The 20,505-nt window shown below is 38.1% G+C and overlaps 3 protein-coding genes across 3 annotated transcripts in view; all 3 read right to left on the reverse strand.

The window, feature by feature from the left end:
- Window positions 1–35: 35 nt before the first annotated feature.
- Window positions 36–988, reverse strand: LOC118270359 (glutathione S-transferase 1-like). Its single transcript, XM_035585925.2, has one exon. It carries the CDS (start codon window positions 956–958, stop codon window positions 266–268), a length of 693 nt encoding a protein of 230 aa, XP_035441818.2. The 5' UTR covers window positions 959–988; the 3' UTR covers window positions 36–265.
- A 1,561-nt stretch (window positions 989–2,549) lies between these two features.
- Window positions 2,550–7,269, reverse strand: LOC118270451 (uncharacterized). Its single transcript, XM_050698206.1, has 8 exons — window positions 7,165–7,269; window positions 6,709–6,770; window positions 6,272–6,500; window positions 5,108–5,331; window positions 4,218–4,478; window positions 3,731–3,877; window positions 3,174–3,352; window positions 2,550–2,776 (listed from the first exon to the last, which is right to left on the reverse strand). Exons 2-8 carry the CDS (start codon window positions 6,736–6,738, stop codon window positions 2,569–2,571), a joined length of 1,278 nt encoding a protein of 425 aa, XP_050554163.1. The 5' UTR covers window positions 6,739–6,770; window positions 7,165–7,269; the 3' UTR covers window positions 2,550–2,568.
- Window positions 7,270–7,787: 518 nt separating this feature from the next.
- LOC118270289 (lateral signaling target protein 2 homolog) overlaps window positions 7,788–20,505 on the reverse strand; it is a 58,954-nt gene continuing 46,236 nt past the window's right edge. The window contains exons 4-14 of the mRNA XM_050698159.1: window positions 17,654–17,844; window positions 17,021–17,168; window positions 16,507–16,612; window positions 15,855–16,010; window positions 15,190–15,298; window positions 13,204–14,772; window positions 12,799–12,903; window positions 12,176–12,378; window positions 11,580–11,763; window positions 11,041–11,159; window positions 7,788–10,567 (exon numbers count right to left, since the gene is read on the reverse strand). Of these exons, the coding sequence (XP_050554116.1) occupies window positions 10,425–10,567; window positions 11,041–11,159; window positions 11,580–11,763; window positions 12,176–12,378; window positions 12,799–12,903; window positions 13,204–14,772; window positions 15,190–15,298; window positions 15,855–16,010; window positions 16,507–16,612; window positions 17,021–17,168; window positions 17,654–17,844 (3,033 nt within the window). The 3' untranslated portion in view covers window positions 7,788–10,424. The remainder of the gene's footprint in view (window positions 10,568–11,040; window positions 11,160–11,579; window positions 11,764–12,175; window positions 12,379–12,798; window positions 12,904–13,203; window positions 14,773–15,189; window positions 15,299–15,854; window positions 16,011–16,506; window positions 16,613–17,020; window positions 17,169–17,653; window positions 17,845–20,505) is intronic.

Raw genomic sequence — 20,505 nt, forward strand, 5'->3', positions numbered from 1 at the left:
GGAAGGTCTTTCTCAAAGAAAACGCTTTGCAGAAATGAAGTTGAAAGTCATTTACTTTTATAATTTATTATTTATTCACTTAACACTTATTTCAAAACAATATTGATCACATAAGAAAACTAGGTAAGCGCCTATGAGACTAGATTACAGAGCAGCATCGGAAGACGTGCCCAAAAGCAAATAGAACGTCGGCGGCACCAACAAAATTTAGGGTCCCCTATGAGGTGTCCAGGGCGCTCTCTGGATTCACACCGTCTCTGATTATTCACAAAAATCCTTTAATAAATCTCCCGAACAACGCCAATCCTGGTTGATTGATCTTCTGGTACCACGGTTCCTTCTTCAGTCGGCCCCACCAGTCGTGAAGCCTTCTGTACTTCGAATGTATAGGCACGATACAGTCTAAGGAAGATATAGTAGTGACACACGATATGTCGGCCAAGGTCAAGCAATCCCCAGCCATGTATTGATCCGTGAGATACTTCTCAGCAACATCATAACATTCCTTTATATCTGTCTCCTGTGCCTCCGTCATTGGTACTCCATGCTTAACAACACTATAAATAACAGTCTTCAACCTTGGAAAGAGTATAGATGCGTCAAAAAACAAGCGTTGATTGACTATCGCTCTTGTTGCGTCGTCCTTAGGGTACAAATTCTCGTGCTCCTTGCCATATTTTGACACAAGATATATCATGATTGCATGGCTGTCCTGTAGAACTAATCCATCGTCTTCTAATAGTGGAACTGTGTGTAATGGATTCTTGTCTAAATACTCAGGGCTGAATTGTTGTCTTGAAGGCAGATTCACTTCGCGAGTTTCGACTTTAAGACCGAGTAATTCTGTGAGGATGAGCGTCGCGCGAGCCGGCGGACTGACATCGGTTTTGTGTATTATAATCGGCATGACGTCAGGCGGCGACGGCGATTTAGTAGTGACTGGAGTTGTTTTAAACATTGTCACTCGCTTATCATCCTGATATACAAATACGACTTATCTATACATTTATTTATCTTTTGATATTTCAACCGCATTGGGCTGTGTATTGGTCAACGTGCAAATGACGTCATTCGGTACTTTTGAGCTCGAGTGTCATTATGTTACAATTCTATCCTTGGTGAGATATATATGTAATAGAGGTGGGTTGTAACAGGTTAAACACTATATCTGTTATAGCTGTTACTGTTACATAAAAATAACAGATCCAAATATCTGTTACTAAATAACAGCCTGTTATTATTGTACGGACGATAAAACGTCTTCTTTATCTAGTACATACTCTTTAAAACCGAAAATCGTATAGAAAATAGATATAAAAGAGCATTTTTATTTATGTCGTCCAGTTACTACTACAAATTTGAATAAATAAATAATTGGCTGGCCAAAAAAGTAAAATCGTAAAACTCAAATTTTTTAAACACGAATTCCGTTAAATCAAAGAATTAGTTACATTATAAATAGATACGATCAAAATTTCACTTTTTTTAAGTTTTCAATTCTTTATTACGTTCGCGTTGCGTGTTGGTTGGCTGGTCTAAAACAATTTAATATGTCTATATTAAATTGCAATTATTTTGAAAAAACAAAATTTTCAAATAAAAAAAATATATATATATATAAATTGTAATTATTTTGAAACAACAAAATTTTCTCTATGGCAATTTCAGTTAAAACTGAAATTGCCATAGAGAAAATTAAATAAATTATACGTATTTTTTAAAATGGTCACTGGTCAGGCCTTATAACACTTGACAGGTAATGCAACTAAATATAGAAGTCACTTTTTCCTTACTATTTGTTCTTGCAAGACCACCGACTATATTTTAGGACTAATAAATACTAGGTGCTTCTCTTTTTAGCGTCGTTGAATCGCTTTAGTAAGAGTGAGAAGTAAACATATTCCGAAATAAATAATAGGTGTGTCTCTTTTCGCAAAGGTCATTCATTAATGAGGAAAAGAGAGAGAGATTGAATACGCATGTACAACAAAGTAACAGCCGTACGTAGAAACCTATGGTATTGGTAACAACTAACAGTTAGTTTGTGTAAGGACTGTTACAATGAATAATAGTAATAGCCGTGGTAACAGGATTTGAGGGTCTGTTATTAAATTAACAGATAAAATATGTTGGCAGTAACAGTTGTTGTTAGTTATTTGTAGATATCTGTTACTTTTATCGGTTACGATAAATATGCCTCACTCCTAGTATGTAATATTAGCTCAGTGAGACTTAACTAGGATTTGCAAATGGATCGTTAGGATAATGCTACAGATACTGCATTTGTTTATGTAAAAACATATTATAATCATGAAACCATATGTTGTCATATTTGAGGATATAACATATTACGAGGATATACTACATAGTATAAAACAAAGTCGCTATTTTTGCTTTTACTAGTCCACGTTTGGGTCATTACTGCAAAATTTGTGGTTGGTAGTCTTTAAAATAAGCAAACTTTAAATCCTAGATTATCTCAGGCAGAATTACAAGGTGTTCTAGGTACTCAACACCTTTTAAACCTGCTTCGCCATTAAAAGGGTAAGGTAATAAAATAAAAACATATTATATGCTAACTACTTCTATATCAGGGAAATCATCATCAGCATTAACATCAGCGTCATTTGTTCTGAGAGACGAATGATTCTTTGTAGTCGTCTCCGTCGTCGGTGGCTCTTCCATGAGAGTCCTTAGTCTTCGCGCTGGATCAGAGTCCACTGAATGTTCAAGTACCTCATAGCCGTCTAACATATCTGCTGGACAATTCTTCCGTCTGGAATAAGGTATCAATAAAATAAAAATGATGGCTTTAAAAGATATAAACTACTCTAAGTTAAACTTCTTAAAACACCTTTACACGGCATGGAAGTGAGGTTGCCAAAGGCCCTTTTCTACCATCCCTAAAAGGCTGGCAACCAACTTGTAATATCTAGGGTACAACCTGGATGTCCAAGTCTCGAGTGAATATGTTACTTCTAGGCAGTTGTACCTAATCGTAAGCCGCACGCTTACCATCAGGCGAAATGCCTAACGCCGAGCCATTACCAATAAAAAAGTCTCCTCTAGAATACGAGTACCCGAGATTATTTCACCTATGCATGTTACCATCAAGTGATCTGTCTGCTCGTTTACCGTCATATGTACTGATTAATGATTATAACATTACTTACGTGGAACCTTCCTTATTATCTGTCAACAGACACTTTATAATCTCGCCAGCAGCCGCTGTGCTGATAAATAAGTATGGACCAATACAGTTGTAGTCAGCATCGTACAGACTGTTCACTGCTATTCCTACCAGGAGCTCTGTTGTGCCCACCCATGTGATTAGAGGGCCGCCATGATCGTTCTGTTATGTTTAAAAATTAATTTAATCACCATATAACCATATCTATGTAATATTGAGTGTTAGTGGAAAATTGTAGTTCTTCCTTCCGCTTTCCCCAAATAGAAGAAAGCGTAAATCGCTTTTCGCCAATTATGAATCATATGTAATAGAAACGATATGGACATAATAATATTGGTCCCTATTTATGCTATTATTGAGAAACCTATAATCATTTCCCTCCACTCAAAAATTAAACCAAAGACTGCTGGGCCATCGGACGACTGTGAAGTCCTCGATGACTTTTATTACATGACTGTAGATAAATAATTGGGTGATTTTACATACAAAGGAACAGTGACTTATAATCCTTGTTAGGACATAAATATCTTTATCTTTTACCTGACAAATTCCTTGTCTTCTAGATTGTGATTGTATTGTTTCATTTTTATTGTTATTGCCATTAATTCTACGTGTTTCATTTAACGTTACATTAACCGAATTGGCTTTTCGTGTATTCGCAAAATTAATATCATCAAAATCATTGCACTGCAAAAGAAAATTAGGTACAAGTGTAAGTAATGTGGATGTGATTGTAAGGAAAACAGACACTCAAAAGTCCAAAGGGTCTTCAAACGCTTGAAATTTTTGGAGCAAATCAATATCAGTTTAAAAAATGTTCCAAAAGAACGTCACTATTGACCATAATATACCTTACTACCGTACTTAGAGGTATTTATTGATTACTTAAACTATTTGTTAGTAACGATTTTGTATCGAAAACAATTACCTGGGTTAAGTAACCATCAAATGACTCTGTATATGGCGGTTAATCAACCATCAGAAATACAATAGCTACTTAATAAATGAAAAAGTGACACAAACATACCTCCTCATCAAAATTCAAGTCATCGGCCATCTGACCTTGCCGTCGCATGTTCACACATTTATTATAAGCCTTTTCTTCTATGTTCTCAATAATGTACCCTTCAGCATCAAGCATTCCTTTACCATTAGTACAAACCATATATTTCTCAATCGTCTCTGTTAAGCCGTTCCCTTTAAATTGCTCTATGCATTCTTGCCTGTCTCTTATGGTTGTGGACACTTCTCGAAGGGTCTCTGAGTTCCGATCTACTAGGTCATGTGTCTGGTGGGGAGAAGTGGTATAGCTATTTAAAGTGAAGTGTGTTTAAATATCACCTGCCCGTGACAATCTATTGCTGGACTGAGAACCTCCTCTATATAAGAGGCGTTTGCCGTCTTATCCATGCTTGGCAAACGCGTCGAAGATCGCACTTTCAGGTTTGTCAGAGTGCGGTCTTTATTGTTTAGTTTCACCCGCTAAACGATAGTTGGGGATAGTGACACAGAGGATTCGTTTGCTACATTGCTGTGAATGCGTTTGGCGTGTACGCATAGCTTATAGTTATAGCACTGGTGGAAACGGACTCAGCTAAGATGTTTTTATATGGAAGGATTCGACTATGGATGCGTGCCCTGGATGTGTGGTTTGAACTTGTTTGGCTGGCTTCCCTACTATCGATAAATTTACTTAGTGGCGACGCATCTTCATAGCAGATCTTACTTGAACCGCTAAATAGCTTAGTATCAGTGGAAACAATCACTTAGTTTCAATACATCCTCGCAGCATAGCTACATCTCTGGTGGAAAAGCACCCTGACAACTATGTATTCTACTGGACTACCACCACATGACAAGCCCCCAGTTTTATACCTTTGAGGAATCTTAATACTTTTGAAAAATCCTCAATCTTACCTTACTTCCTCGATCACGCCCCCATCCCAAAGCAACAACACTAGTTCCTATCTTACTATCCACGTTTACATTATAGTTTATCTCAATAGCGGCCGGTACATACGAACAGTAGACTCGGAATGACATATCCGCGAAGTTATATGGTTTTTCTACCGTCGCCACTCCAATGTCTAAGGACATCCATCGTGTGGTGTTCTTGTATTCATGTACGTGGGCTAAATGCTCTGTAATGGAAAACCAGATTTCTTTATGCTCTTATGTCATAAATCTCGTCTGCAAAACCCAAAGTCAAAGTCAAGTTATGCTTTTTTTGAGATCCAAAAAAATCATCCAATGACTTCTCCTGCCTTGCGCGAGGCGAGAAAAAGTGTCAGTCTCTTACTGACTAAAAACCACCCCGTTCCTTCTCCTGCTTTTCGAGCCGGAGCCACGGTAAACCCGCTAGGTAGTCCGCAGCTCCGGATCAGGCATCAGCCCTACTGGGCCCCATCTGTGGTGGTCTGACGGCTCTTAGAGGCGCGCGCGGAACGCGACGCGCCGCACGCACGGGTCTGGTTCTGTTCGGGCGGTGAGCTCTCCATTCCATACTTTTTTTTTAATATAAAAAGTAAACTCTATTGTCATACACATAAATCCAATACGTCGGTTCGTCGAAATCCCCTATTGCCCTATTCGATAGTTGGACATGCAAAGATACAGAAATTGTAATAATTTTCACAATCTAACTTATCGCAGTTATGAATTGTCCGAGCTTATTGGCTTGATAAAAACTGTACAAAATATGTGTCATTTCGTTATTCAAAAGAGCAATATCAGAACTCCATATGAAATTGTTTCATATGCTTACACACTGCTGGACTATAAGCCATAACTATTTTCTAGCCACATTTTTTTGAGGAGGGAACATCATCCAATGAATTCTCTCGCCTTGAGCTAGGCGAGAGGGAGTGTCAGACTTTTACTGACTAAAAACCACCCCGTTCCTACTGCTGCTTTTCGAGCCGGAGCCCCGGTAAACCCACTGGTCCGCAGCTCCAGATTTTCTACACGCTTGGCAGTCAAATTGAAGATAGCAATTTAAAATATTTTATCACCGACCACTACTATCCGGTCTCAGTTAATTTGATTCCTTTTGTTTTCATTCAAACTCACAAACAAACTTACCTCGTGGCACACGAATCTTAACAATCTTCTGTTTCTTTATCCTAGTGCAATTATCTTTGTCTAAGTCCATACCGCTAACATATTTCCTATAGCCAGCTATGGCGTATATGTTGTCTAAGTCTATGATACAGGCGGCAGATGTCAGTATTTGCGTTGTAGTGACCAGAGCACCACCGCATAGCCAGGAATCGTACATCTGATTTGAATCGTGAACCTTTACTAGGTAGACCTGGAAGTATAGATGGTGGGAAAGTGGTTTCAATGGAGAATTGGTTCTTTTTGTTATGATTTTCTTTTAAAAAAGCGTTGCCCCACACTATTTCTCCTGTATCGTGGCAATCTAAAAACTTCAAGATTAGATTCAGAGAACACTGTTAGAGAAGTAGGATTAATAGCAAATGTAAGCTTTATTTTACTTTAAATAGTATTCCACTCACCATGAACCTCTTCTCTGCTCTCGTCCGCATACCTTTAACAAGTCTTCGCTGGCACAAACTGACTGTAATATTTAGATAATTATTCATTAAAAGCAACGTCACACCTTTTATTCCCGAAGGCACATTAGGGCACGTAATACCGCTATACGATGTACACCCACTTTTTAACATTTGTGTTATAAGTCCCATGTAGGGGGTGAGTCTATTGCCATACTAGACATAATTCCAGACTCTGTGCTATTACTGAGAATTTTTCGTAAAAACCGAGAAAAGCGGAATAATACTTTGTCCAACCCGGGAATCGAACCCAAGACCTCTTGCCTGGCAGTCGCACTTGCGACCACTCGACCAACGATTTAATAATTAGCAGCAGCCATAATTAGCAGTTAATTATACATCAAATAGTTATAAAATAATATAAAAAATTAATCAAACATTTTGAAATGAGTACTTAACATTTAGAAACACAATTAGAATTAAATAAGTAATCCTTAACGACATCACACACTTTTAATTGTAAATTACAATTTCTTTAAAACACTTTCAGCCAAATCAAATTAAAATTCTCAAGTCGTTCTTGATACATGACTATAATGCATTTTACTACTTGAAACAAGCGATTGGTTCGCTCAAAAATAGCTACCAATGAAAGGAGTTTGTTAAAAATAACAATTTTCTGTAGCAATCAAGCGTGTCAGTTTGTGATTGGATTATTAAATATTTCTTACCAAATCTAATATAATTATGTGTGTGTGTATGTTGTATGTATAATTTTTTAAGTGAGGGAGAGCCTTGCTTCGGCACGAATGGGCCGGCTCGACCGGAGTTATCTGCGGTTCCCGGAGGCCCAATTGTGTGTGGAAGGGGTAAAAGGGTTTAAGCTGACTTGGGTGATAGGATACTTTTTATCGAAGCCGTTAGCAGAAGCTAGTCTAAGCTAGTCTAGCTGCAGATTTGCTGACTAGAGATACAATTTTGACATAAACTCCATACAAAATGTGTCAAAATTGTATCTGTAGTAAGCGAATCTATAGACAGATAGGTTATTGGAATTGGTCGTAAGGAAATAAAACCATTGATAGCTAATAACGAAATTTATTTACACGTTAAAATATCATATACCTATCACTTATAACATTTTTTGAAAATAGCTATCGTAATCACCATCTTTAATATACAAAATCTATGGTTACATGGGTACACTCATTACCTTTACAAAATTTACAAACATTCAACGTTTATACTTAACAATAAAAGAATGCTTAAAAATCTAAAGTGTTGGATATAAAAATTATGGAATCTTTTTAAAGTTTTATTTTTTTATTTTAAAGTCATAGATTAATCATTAAAAAGGTAACGCATAGTGATGGGACACATGTTATCGATATCGATATTAACTTTGTAACTATGTCACCGCACTACGCCTTACCTAATACAGTAATTACCTAAAAATTCAGACAATAGTATTCTTAAAAATATACTTTTCAAATGTCCCTAACTATTCTATAAACAAAACGATTTCCATTATTTATTTTGGGGCGTCGATAATTTATTTGCATTCGCCAATAAAGCCGTGTGGTTAAAAAATGCCATGTATTTATGAATAAAATATAATATCATGGACTAAGGCGGATTTTGTTGACGTATTTGTTATAAAAACACGAGATTTGGGAAGACTGTGATTTATTTATTTATTTATGTAGCCAACAGAACAACGTTCTCCAATTTCCTCATGGAATTTTGGACTTTATTACAAAGGCATGAAGTATAAAATCCGTTGATGACGCTTGAAAATAATCTTTATTTACTCTAAATATTTTGTTAAAAGGAAGACCTATTTTCTTTATTTCACGTTTATGAGCCTAAAGCTAAACGCTTTAAAGACTATTTTGCAATGCTTAAATATGATATTCTGGCTTAGTCTTTTTAAAAATGGCCTTTATTGGCGTATGCAAATAAGAACCTTATTACAATAAAACACGTAGCAACAATAATAGTATTTAGAGAGCTACCTAACCAAATATGGAAATTCCTTACGCGAAAATTTTATATCAGTCAATATGAAACAAACCTATACATATTTTTATTTATTTATTCAACACCGTTATCAACAATTTTGGCTTTATTTAAGGGCTATACTTGATTGATGAAATTATAAATCTCCAATACAAATATACACCTTAAACAAATACCTACAAAGTGTATTTTGGAATAACATTACGATAGTAAAAATACACTATGATTGGACGAAAAATCGAATATAAGGGGTAATATTCATTTTAAATATATCTCGAACACAACAAGACTTTTTGTTTGAAAAAAGTTTAAAAGAAAAATAAGATAAAAGTTACTTTTCACTATACTGGAGTCTAACTTAGTATATCTTGGAAAAACGTCGTAAAACAAGTCAAATGATGATTGAAATCTCATCTTTAATATCACGTGATAAGGTCTGATATTGAAAGTAAGAACACTAAATACTCCAGGTTGAATAAAATGTGAAAACAACTTTATTAAAAAATAGTATTTTCTTACTCCCATACTACTGTTAAAAACATTGAGTAAAAGATTCAACTTATAATATTGTGATTTCCATGTTTTACGAAAAAAAATCATGTTAACATTTTAACAGTAATATGAGAGCTTTATTAAACTCACTGTTTTGACGGAATGAGCGAGACAGAGTGCCTATTGCTCGTTGGTTTTACGTTAACGCGATCAACACGTTACTGCGTTTAGCTATCTGATTGGTTGGTTAAATGGAGTTGGCCAATCAGAGCGTCGAACGTCATAAGTGCGTTGGGCGATCTGATTGGTTCGTTAAACGGAGCTGGCCAATCAGAGCTCCGAATATCCATCATAATTGGTGCTCTGATTGGTTGGCTACTTTGGAGCAGGCCAATCAGAGAGCTGAACGTCATAATTCATAAGTTGATCACGTTAACGTAAAACAAACTCGCACTAGACCACAAGAACCTTCTCTATTTACACACATATCCATATAAAAAACCTGTTTTACCGTTCTTGTTTCATTTCTGTCTTGCTCTCCCATTTTAAACCGTGAGTCATAGTCTATAGGTACTATTATTATAAAACCGATTATTGTACAGAATGGTCAAAAATATTGTTTTTGTTACACTAACCCTATACGAAATTACTTATGAAGTGTATCATGGTATGATAAGACTTGAGATCGTTTTTCTTCATTCGGATGCTTTCGAAACTCAAGAAGATTGATAAAGGAGGAACGAATAGAAGTTTTGTCCAATATTTGTTGACACAAATACAGATACAAGGTAATTAAGTGATCGTTACAAAAATGTACCTTGCTCGAATGTATTTTAGGTGTTTAGTCAATTGATTTGTATAACAACAGTATGTTATACTAGGCACCATGTTCATTCACTGTAAATAAGATATGAAAGAATATTTTATTACATTAAGTACTTAAAACAGAATATCCGAGCATCCGAAAGCGTACAAACGACCATCATTAACGTCTACTTTCACTTGTTTATGCAAGGCAAACATACAATTTTGAATGGTAATACCTCAAGCCATAAAGGTTATATTCGCTTGTCACAGACACTGAGTCAGCAGTACACAAGAAAGTATAGACATTTTACCTCACGTAATAAGGTCTAAATTCGCCTGTCAAGTCAGCTGTATACATATAAATAAGTAACATCGTATAGGGTAAGTAATATGATGAAGTTTCACCGGTACTGAGAGGTCTGCGGCCGACGACAATGGCTCGCGATGGTTTTGAAGCACTCGTCACAGACTCGTACTGGCTTCAACTGCCCGTAGCGCGGCAGGGGAATTGAATTCGAACTGCATGATGCGCAGAATACTTTTCCTGGAAGGATAATTATTTGGTTTAGTTTTTACACCTTTCTATGTCCGACAAACACACCGAGAGATGCTTCGAAGGCGCGTTCTTTCTCTGTAAGCGATGTATAAAGATGAGCTATACATAGCTCAATTCAGCATAGCACTTTTTACCACTATGTTATTTGTCCAATAACTACACCTGTCGAATATTGATCGGCCAATGGTGTGACACTAGCTAATATGGTAGTATCCTAAATTATTGTCTAATGTCAGTCTTGTACATTAATTTAAAACATTACACACGTATTGTTTCTTTTTTTACAAAATTATTTAACTGTGTGCAATAAAGAATTGAATGTATTTTATGTGATTACATGGTGGACTGGTTAAATCCTGTAATGTGCCTCTTTTTCATTTATACAGCTAGTTAGCTGTCGTTTCTGTCCTTTCTGCCTACCAGCAAAGAACAAAAGTGTCTGTATGTATGTTTGTACGTACCGCAGTTCCTGCAGTGGTGCCTGCGGCGGAAGGCGGTGAAGTGCGCGGCGCAGCGCATGCAGGCGGGGGCCGCGATGTCCGGCACCCACTCCGGGAGACGCTCGGGGGGCGCGCTCGAACTGGGGGGGGGATTTATTTTATTTATTATTTATTTTTAGGCCTTAACGCTATGTTTGAGCATTAAGAATACAAGAGTGTAAATAGAGTCTCAGAATTAATAGTTCAAAAAGAAGAAATGTACAGCATGACAACCGAATCATTTTGGAAGTAGCATTAGATGATTATCACGCGACACGGCACATCTGCATGTAAAAGAAACAAAAACGCAACGCAGTCAAGCTGCGACGACCAAGTATTATCATCAACGGATTTACATATAAGAGATCAATGAGACATGAGATCCGCTTCATCGCTTACCATAGTTGTAGGTACGATGAAGTACCAAGTAATAATCAATTGATTGGTACTTCATCGGTACCAAGTAATAATCAATTTATTAAAAATCTATTTTAACGACATACTACAAAAACAAATCATACCTGTATGTAAGATCTCCAGTAGACACCGAAGCCTGTAGATTCCCAGTATTATCGAGCGACTTGCGCCTGGCGGGGGGCGCGGCGGGCGCGGGGGGCACGGGCCGTGCGCCCCCCTCCGACGTGGAGTCCGACGTACTGTCCGCGTACACTTCCTCCGCGGAGTACACGCTGTCGAATGAGCTGCCTGCAATCGTGATATTGGGTTTGTTTGATTATTCACTGTTTTTGTACTAAGTAGGAATTTGAGAAGCCAGGATTTCAGGTAATTAGACACCAGTGACTAATGCTGTAGAGTTTAAGTAACATTTTGAGACAATTAATTAAAAACCACTCAAAGGCTATTTTGTTTTTAACCAAGAGAGTGGCTATGACGAATGTTCACGAATATGATTGCGAACATAACTAGGAAGTGGGCACCACCTACTACATGGGACTTATAACCAACTGGTGATGGCTTTTCCCCTTCCGGGAATAAAGGGATATCACGTCATAATAAAAACATTAATTTACGTGAGTAAACCGTGATTTTTTTAAATTTAGTAAGTCTCACGATAGTTTAATTATAAAAATATTGTAGCTATAAACAATAAACTTACCATTCTGTATAACCTGATCCTCAGTAGCTTCATACTCAATAGCAGGAGTTTTCTCCTCGACCGGTTCGGGCGGATCGGGCGACTGGTTCATTAAGAACACAGACTTCAATATATTGCGCAAATCCGCCGCGAAGTTCGTTTGCAATTGGTCCGCTACACCGGCGATACATACGAACAGGCGGTGGATTAGGTCTTCGCTTGATCTGGAATTTGGAAAATTTATTTTTATTGCGTTGGTAGTAAGGTTAGGTTTTGTGTGTAATTTCTTTATCATTTTTCTGTAGAATATAGATAATTGTTTCTTGATTTATGTTTGTGATATATTTGTTCTACTAATAACTACTATAAATCACCCTTGTAAACTATCGAGTTTCATGTTTATATTCATGCAATACTGTAATATATTGTTATTCACATTCTTTGACATGTGGCTATACTTTCAACTAGTAATATAAAGGCTGCTCCTTATTGTTAAATACCAGACATATATCTTTGTAAACGAACTAATGTGAGTTAATTTCCGCATTTGGCAACTAAGGGCCCGATAAAGCTCGAAAATAATCGAGCATGCTCGTAATGCGTAATCACATAAACATGATGTATTTTAGTATAGATATACTAACTTGAACTTCCCCCGTGCATGTTGCCTGGCCGCTAGTTCCTGCGCCTGCAACGCGAGCGCTATTTGTTCGTCGTCTGCGCATTCCGACGCACCGCATGATGTGCCACTGGAATAAAACACAAGAATTTTATTAATATTGCAACACTCCAGATTACTTAATAGTAATAACTGCATTTATATCAACACTAGCTTCTACCAGCAACTTTGCCCATGGTATAGATAGTGGTTGATTTTAACATCTGTAGCAGTAGTCAAATAAATATTTTATTTGTTTTTAACTGATTTCCCAAAAAAGAGGTTCTCAACTTGACCGGTAAGTTTTTTATTCTATGTCAATTTCAATAGTCTATTTCTTGTACAAGGGTCTATGTTAACTTAGATTTAACTAATAAAGTATTGCACTCACCTTTCATCAACAAAATGATCCAAATTCAACCTTAAAGGACTATTCTGGTTCTGTGTCGACCGGTTATCTAATATCACCATACCGGGCGACCAGATCTTACTCTTCTTCTTTTTACTCTTACTACTGGACTTTCTACTCTTCTTCGGTCGGGACTGGGACGGTCCCACGTCCGCGTTAGAACTAACATTATTGTCTTCGTCAACTAGCGAACTAATCTTCTTATCGGACTCTCTGTGTCTCCTCAGTTCAGTGATCACTTCGTCGATAGTCCTGTACTCTTCTTCAGTAGCATTCGCTCCCCAGTCTTGCAACACTCGCCTCGCCTCGCTATTTACATTGGTCGCCTCGTTCAACCCTTCCTCGTCCGAACTTAACCTATTTATAACCTTATTCATTATAGTGGACGACGAGCCCGCCTCGTTCTTACTGCTGTCGTCTTCAACGTAATTAATATTTACAGTAACGTCGCTATTTACATCGGAAAAGGAACTTTCTAACGTGTTTTTGGTGTGTTTGTCGTCGTCTGCCTCCGCGTCCGGACTCTTTAGTACCCTGTTTTGTTGCATGAAGTGATTGTCTTTGATTTCCTTACTCTGGTCGGAATCGGGCGACCTATCTAAACTAGTGTTCTCAGTACTGACGCCCGAGTCGACCGGCGACTCGTGTTCGCTCTCGTATCCTAGCATAAACTTAACTCTCTCGTCCTCTCTGTCTAGCGTCATCTTAGCCGAATGGAAACTCGTGTTATCACCGTCCGCAGCGTCGTTATCAACTAAATTATGATACTCTTCATTTGTTAGTAGGAGCGAACTTAAATTAGCGTTAGCTATCGATATATTAGTATTTACTATGTCCGCGTCAATATTGTCAGGGATAATGAGCGGGAGATCAGAGTTCAGCATGGCTCCGTTGATATCGGCGCCGGATTCGTCTTCCTGGTTGAAGACGGCTGAGTTGTTGTGAGAGAGGGAAGATAGTACGGCGGGCTCGTGACTGATGGCGTTGGGTATGAGATACCCGTGACTCGTTGAAGGCAAACAGCTTAATTGTTCGTTTCTGGGTCCGGAGAAGCCGTACGCTTCGGAATCGTCAGTCGATATAAGTGTAGGGACGTCGTTTGTGGAGAAGGAGTGCATTTGGTTGTGGTCGAGTATGTCGACGTCGCTGGCGGCGATGGAAGAGAGTCTGTCAGCGATTTCAGTGACCTGGTCGTTTAGAGAGGTGACGAGGTCGTGGTCTGGTACAGGCCGGGTTTCAGGGGCGGCGTGTATGACCAGGGGATCGAACATCATGAGCCCGCTGGTGGAGAGATTTCTTAGCGACGAGAGCTCACTGGGCTCCGTTTTGCTGGTCTTCCTAGTCCTATCGATGTAGTCCTTGCTGTCGTTAGTGTGGAATGTGTCAGTGCTAGTTGTGTCGGAGTACAGTCGGGTGTGACTGTCGTGTTCCGATTCATGTCCCGTAGTGTCGGCCGTGCCCTCACTGAGCCGACGTAGTCCGTCTATGATTGGAGTCATCACTTCTATGTTGTCGGGAAGGTAGTCGCCGTCGGCTATCGGTTCACTTGAGCTGAGGATAAGAAAATAAAGGTGTTATTTCTTCACATGATTTTAACAAGTACATTCTAACTGTTCATAAGTATCAGGTTGTTTAGGATGTTTGTTTAAATAACTATAAAAAGTAAAAGCTACTAATAGGTAGCCTCGTCCATATAATTCTAGGATCGCCCTAAAATGCCCATCTTACAACCTATGACATAAAGTTTATAACTTTACGAACATAGTGTAACATTTATAAGTAGCTCTTGTATCTAACAAAACATACCTCACTTGCAAAGAAGTAAGTTGAGAGGACTTAAAATTATAATACGGTGTTCAAACATCTTGAAATACAATATCGTCACGCCCTTTATCCCCGAAGTAGTAGACAGAGATGCACATTATGTATAATGTACATCTTGAAATAAATCCTCCAATTATTAATTACCTGGGCTGCGAGTACAGGTCTCGGCAGTTGGCGTGGTCTGCGTAGAACCGAGACACGAACTCTCCGAGATCTGGGTACGGACACGACCAGTCGTTTGATGTTTCCGGATCTGGGAATACAGAATACATTTTTTTTAGTTAAATATTCCTGAAAATTCTTGTTTTGTTCAGCAAAGTACGCGGACTAATTAAAGTTATTAAAAAAATACATTACGAAATTGTAGTTGGGTCAAAAATCTTCCAGATTTTGATATTTCTAATACTTTGCATAATTAGAATGGAATAGAATATTATTGAGATTTTGAATTCGAACTTTAATTTAATATTAGGTCACTAACTGCCGCAGGCACAAACATTTAATGATTACTTAAACTATTCCTTGGTAACGATTTTGTATCGAAAACAATTGCTAAAAACTGGGTTAAGTAACCATTTATCACTACCATTATGACGAAGACACACTGTTCTAATCAAGAAAATCATGTTCAATATATTTTTTATACCATTTTCTTCCGTGTTGCGGATAACAATCGTGGTAGATTAATAGATACAGCTTAAGGATATAAAACATACCCAATATTTACATTTACATTAGTCACAATTTAATACACAAACTCTCCCAAACCCATAGCATATAACATAACACCCAAATCAAACTCCACTCACCGGCAGGCAAGTCCAAAGCCGCCAGGTTGGAGATATCCTCGTTGGTGCAGAGCAGTCGCTCGAGGGCCAGCAGCTCGCGGCGGTCCAGGGTCCACAGCAGCGAGCGGATCTTGTGCAGCAGGGTGCGGAACGGACGGAACATGTCCGACATCTCCTCTGGAAGATATAAGGGGAATTGGTTAGATGAGACTTTGATTGGCAAGTTAGGTATTTTATTTATTTATTTAATCTTGAATGTACACAATATAATGAAATATTGGTACGTAAAGCGAATGTTATGCCATATGACATTCTCTACCAGTTAACTTTGTGGTTCAAAGAAAACGTTTGCGAAAATAAGGTATGGAAAAAATAATATATGTAAATAAGGTATAGAAAATAATGAATCTATTTATTACGCATGTAACAAAAACATATCGGTGTAGTTAATTGGGTCCTTCGTGTAGTGAATGTGCCGAACTACCATGGATTATAACATTTTACAGATCAATTTACGCCTTAGGCAGATCGTCTCTATCACATTAAACGCCAGGGGTGGTAGAAGTGACGGCAGCTAGAGAAAAATTTGCGTTCAACAAATTTTTGTAGGCAGTCAAAGTCATAAAATTTGTTAAATTTTTGGTTTCGATAAAGAGACTTATGTCTCGCTTACCTGGTGGCTTATCTATGCTGAGAGGTCCGCTGGAGTATATGAGCAGCCCGCTGACTATGGCCAGTCGGGGAACAGCGAACATCAACGCGGGGTCGTATGAGTCCACCTGAAATTATACATAAACCATTGTATAATTCACCACTAATTGACTATCTAAAAAACACAGGTCTTCCAAATGTTTAATATTTGGCTATCATCTGCAATCTTCTATGGTTCTTAAACCTTGAAGGAAGAAAACATCCACAACTTTAAAAAAAAACCTTGGAGGAACAGGAGAAAATCCTAATGTGCATTAGGATTGTATCGTGGGTGCGTTTACAAACACAATATCACGGGCACATGATATCCAGACCCGAAAAAACAATTTTTGAATCACACAAACAGATACTCCGAGCGGAAATCAAACCCGCTACACGTTGCACGGTAGCCAGTTGCCTAGCCACCACACTAACCGTGCAGTCAACACACACAAATGAAACAGTTATGATAAAACGTATCAAAAGACAGTATATACCTGTTCCTGTATGAGCAAATTCTGTTTGAGCGCTCGCCGTAAGCTCTCGGAGAACAGGACGCAGATCAACTGCTGCGCTTCGAACTCGTGCGGCGTCTTCACATTCACCATGGCGCTGACGTAGCATAGCTCGAACTCCGCAAACAATCTGAAAGTAATTACCAAGGCAGGTATGAATGTGGTTCCGAAACAGGTCTATTAGAGGACCCGGTGCCCCTTACAGGTGCTGAGGGTGGTCACCAGGGTTTTGTGAGGTAAAAATCCCACACTCGTTTTAAAGGTTTCCCCACTTTATAAAAAAAAAAGGTATGAATGTGGTGCATTGATATAAAAATGGATAGTGATTTCTGATTGTTGTAACGAGAATTTTTGTTATTTTCTTATTGTTTGGAAACTATAAGCAAAAATATTGCTAACGATCCTTTACATTCATGCCTTGAAAATATCCAGATTATAAAAGGTATATAGTTTCCTCAAGAAACACGAACTCGGTTATTATTCAATAATTTGAAGCATTAAAACGCCTCATGATAACCAAGACTTAGTGTACCTACCTATTTTTATTTTCATACATATTTGGATACAGATTGGACATAGGAAAATTAGTTGAATATACTTTATTAATGGCCTTACCTGTCAAATATCCTCAAGCTCTCATGCAGCATATCATCATGCTGCGACAAAGCCATGCCTCTCGGTCTGAGACACTGTTCCCGGAGCAACGAGCGAACAGTCTCCAAACTCCGAGTGAGGGCCTTGGCCAGCGGTCGCATCGCCGCTGATTCTTCCTCGCGATTCATTATCGAGGAGCCGGCGGCTAGGCACTGGAATTAAGGGAAAGAAAATGTTGATACAATGAAAATACTTAAATATAGTAACTTTTTTTGGTATAGGAGCTTAGGGCTCCCTTAAACCCTCTTATCCACGACGCGATATTTTCACGCATTCACTGAATGCGCGACAGCATCGCTACTAATGCATTTTAGTTTTATTTTCACTTCGCGACTGTATCAATGAAGATGCGCGACAGCATAGCTTAAAAAAGTCGCTATAGGCGACGGGCCTTCGTTGTATGAATATCGTGTCAAAACAGAGGTCGATCGAGAGGTTATTTTGTCATCTCAGTCGTTAAACTGCAGTTTCCAACCAAGATTATGGTAAATCCACATAAGTTATTTCGGTCAGAAAATGACGACTCATTGTTCCCGAGACTCTCATGTGGCATGCCTGATATCTTGTACACAAGGAAAATGTACACCTTAGGAACACACTTCGATCTTTATAATGGGAATCCCCGGAGTGCGTAGCGACCAGAATACTTGTGCTAAAATGTTAAATTAATCTGTATTTATTATTAGTTTATTAGACATCGTAGAACTACTGAGAAATCAAGTCCCGAGAACCGTCTAATAAATTGTTAATTTTTATGTACTTTTGTATCATAATTATGTACTAGCGGACCCGACAGACGTTGTCCTGTCAAAATTAAAAATTAATTAAAACATCATTGCCCAGCGTACAAAATTGTGAATCTAAACCATTCTCAGATCCTCTTGAACACACACAAAAAGTTTCATCAAAATCGGTCCAGTCGTTTAAAGAAGTTCAGTGACATACACACTTACAGAAGAATTATATATATAAAGATAAGACTATCCATTGTACATATCTAATAGATGACCAATTGGTTAAAGGCATTTTGGAAATAAGAAAGGTTATGTATTGGCTGAAGAATTATATACATAGTACCTTCACACATAGGTACAATGTATGACTACAACTGGTAAAGTATAAACCAACATCGCGTTCGCCATTTTTAATCAAATATTATGTAAAATATTAGAACTGCGTGTTTGCATACTAAGCCTATTCGTTCATAGGTTGCGTGACTCACATTTTAATTGCCCTTACACACCTAACGCCGCCGTTCTCCAGACCTATGACTACACATCAGCCTATACAAAACCAGTATAAACTGACCTGTTGAACGTACAGAAAGATCATAGAAAGTGAGACCATAATAAACTGGTTTTGTATAGCTTGTGTAGCATTGTTCAAATCGGATGGACATAAGGCTGGTTTTATAGCTACGCGTTTCGACAGCGCGGCTGAAACGCGCGCGTTCGGATTTGTTCGGGGTAGTAGTTGCGTTTTATAGTCACGCGCTTGAACAGCGCTGTTGAGTAAACTGTTGTATACAGAAGCGAAACGCGCGGTACTAATCTCGTTTTACAGCAAAACGCGCGCTGCTAACAGCGGCGCGTCTAACAGCGTAGCTATAAAACCAGCCTAAGGTTGAGCGTTCTCGCGCGTTCCAGTCGATGTGTTATCAATGTTATGGCTAAGTATACAATGACCATTGCGAAGCCCAACAACATATTACGTGTGTTTTGTCTAAAGTCGACGAATAAAGCCATAGGTTTAAACACACATCTACATACAAAACACGAGAATATCCGTTCTCTTTTCTCAGGCTAATTTACATCATCCTCTTCTTGCACAAAGGTTTGAGCACTAATGCACCACCCTTGCTCAATGCGGCTTGGCGATTTCAAACTTATAATTAGAAATGATAAGCCTAAATTTCCTCACGATGTTTTCCTTCGCCGTTTATCAGTGGTGTCTAAATAATCTTAGAAAGTACATATAACTCGGAAAATGTCACATTGGTACTTGCCGTTGGTAGCCGGTAGGTTTCGAACCAACTCTTATGCATAAGAAGCGGGCGTCTTAGACCAACGGGACATTAGACATTACCAGGCTAATTGCTTGTTAATTTTTATCAAAATCTGTTCAGCGGTTTAGACAGAAAAGCAGAATTACTTTCATATTCTTTAGTATGAATTAAAATATGACTATTAACTTATATTATTACTTATAACCTTGGAATGAACGCTTGGCTTCGTTCTTAATGCTAAGTACTGGTCATTAACCACAAAACATTTTCCAATGGTATGTTTGTCCAATTGTAATCGATATTTACATAGAGGCGCGATTATGGTTTATGTGCGTATTGTTTTAACGACTAATTTGGCTAAATGACATGCCTATTAGAAGTTTGACCTGTAATTTCAGTAGCTTAAGGTCGGCGAGGTAAATGTATTAAGTATTTATTTACTTGTTTTACGTTTTTGTAGTACCCTGTACTAATCTGACATTGACAAATCACTTACGTTCCACGTTCCGCCCTTACGCCCTTAATGTCTTTTTTGAGTTCAAATGGGGACGTGAAAGAATGTCCAGTCCATTTTATTATCATGATGTTAAATAAAAATACATACATTGAAATAGGAAGTCGAATATTTGGATAGTAAAATAGAACACTGCCGTATACTATAAATATATCCTGTTTCGTGTAGCTGCGTTCAGAATCACTTTTCATAACCAGACCCAAAACTACACCTTCACCTATGTATGTTTGAATTATCACAAGCAGTTCCATGCAAGAAACGAACACGCTATATAGCCTATGTAGCAGTAGCAGC

This window comes from Spodoptera frugiperda, chromosome 13 (genome assembly GCF_023101765.2).
Source record: "Spodoptera frugiperda isolate SF20-4 chromosome 13, AGI-APGP_CSIRO_Sfru_2.0, whole genome shotgun sequence".
Lineage (NCBI taxonomy): Eukaryota > Metazoa > Arthropoda > Insecta > Lepidoptera > Noctuidae > Spodoptera > Spodoptera frugiperda.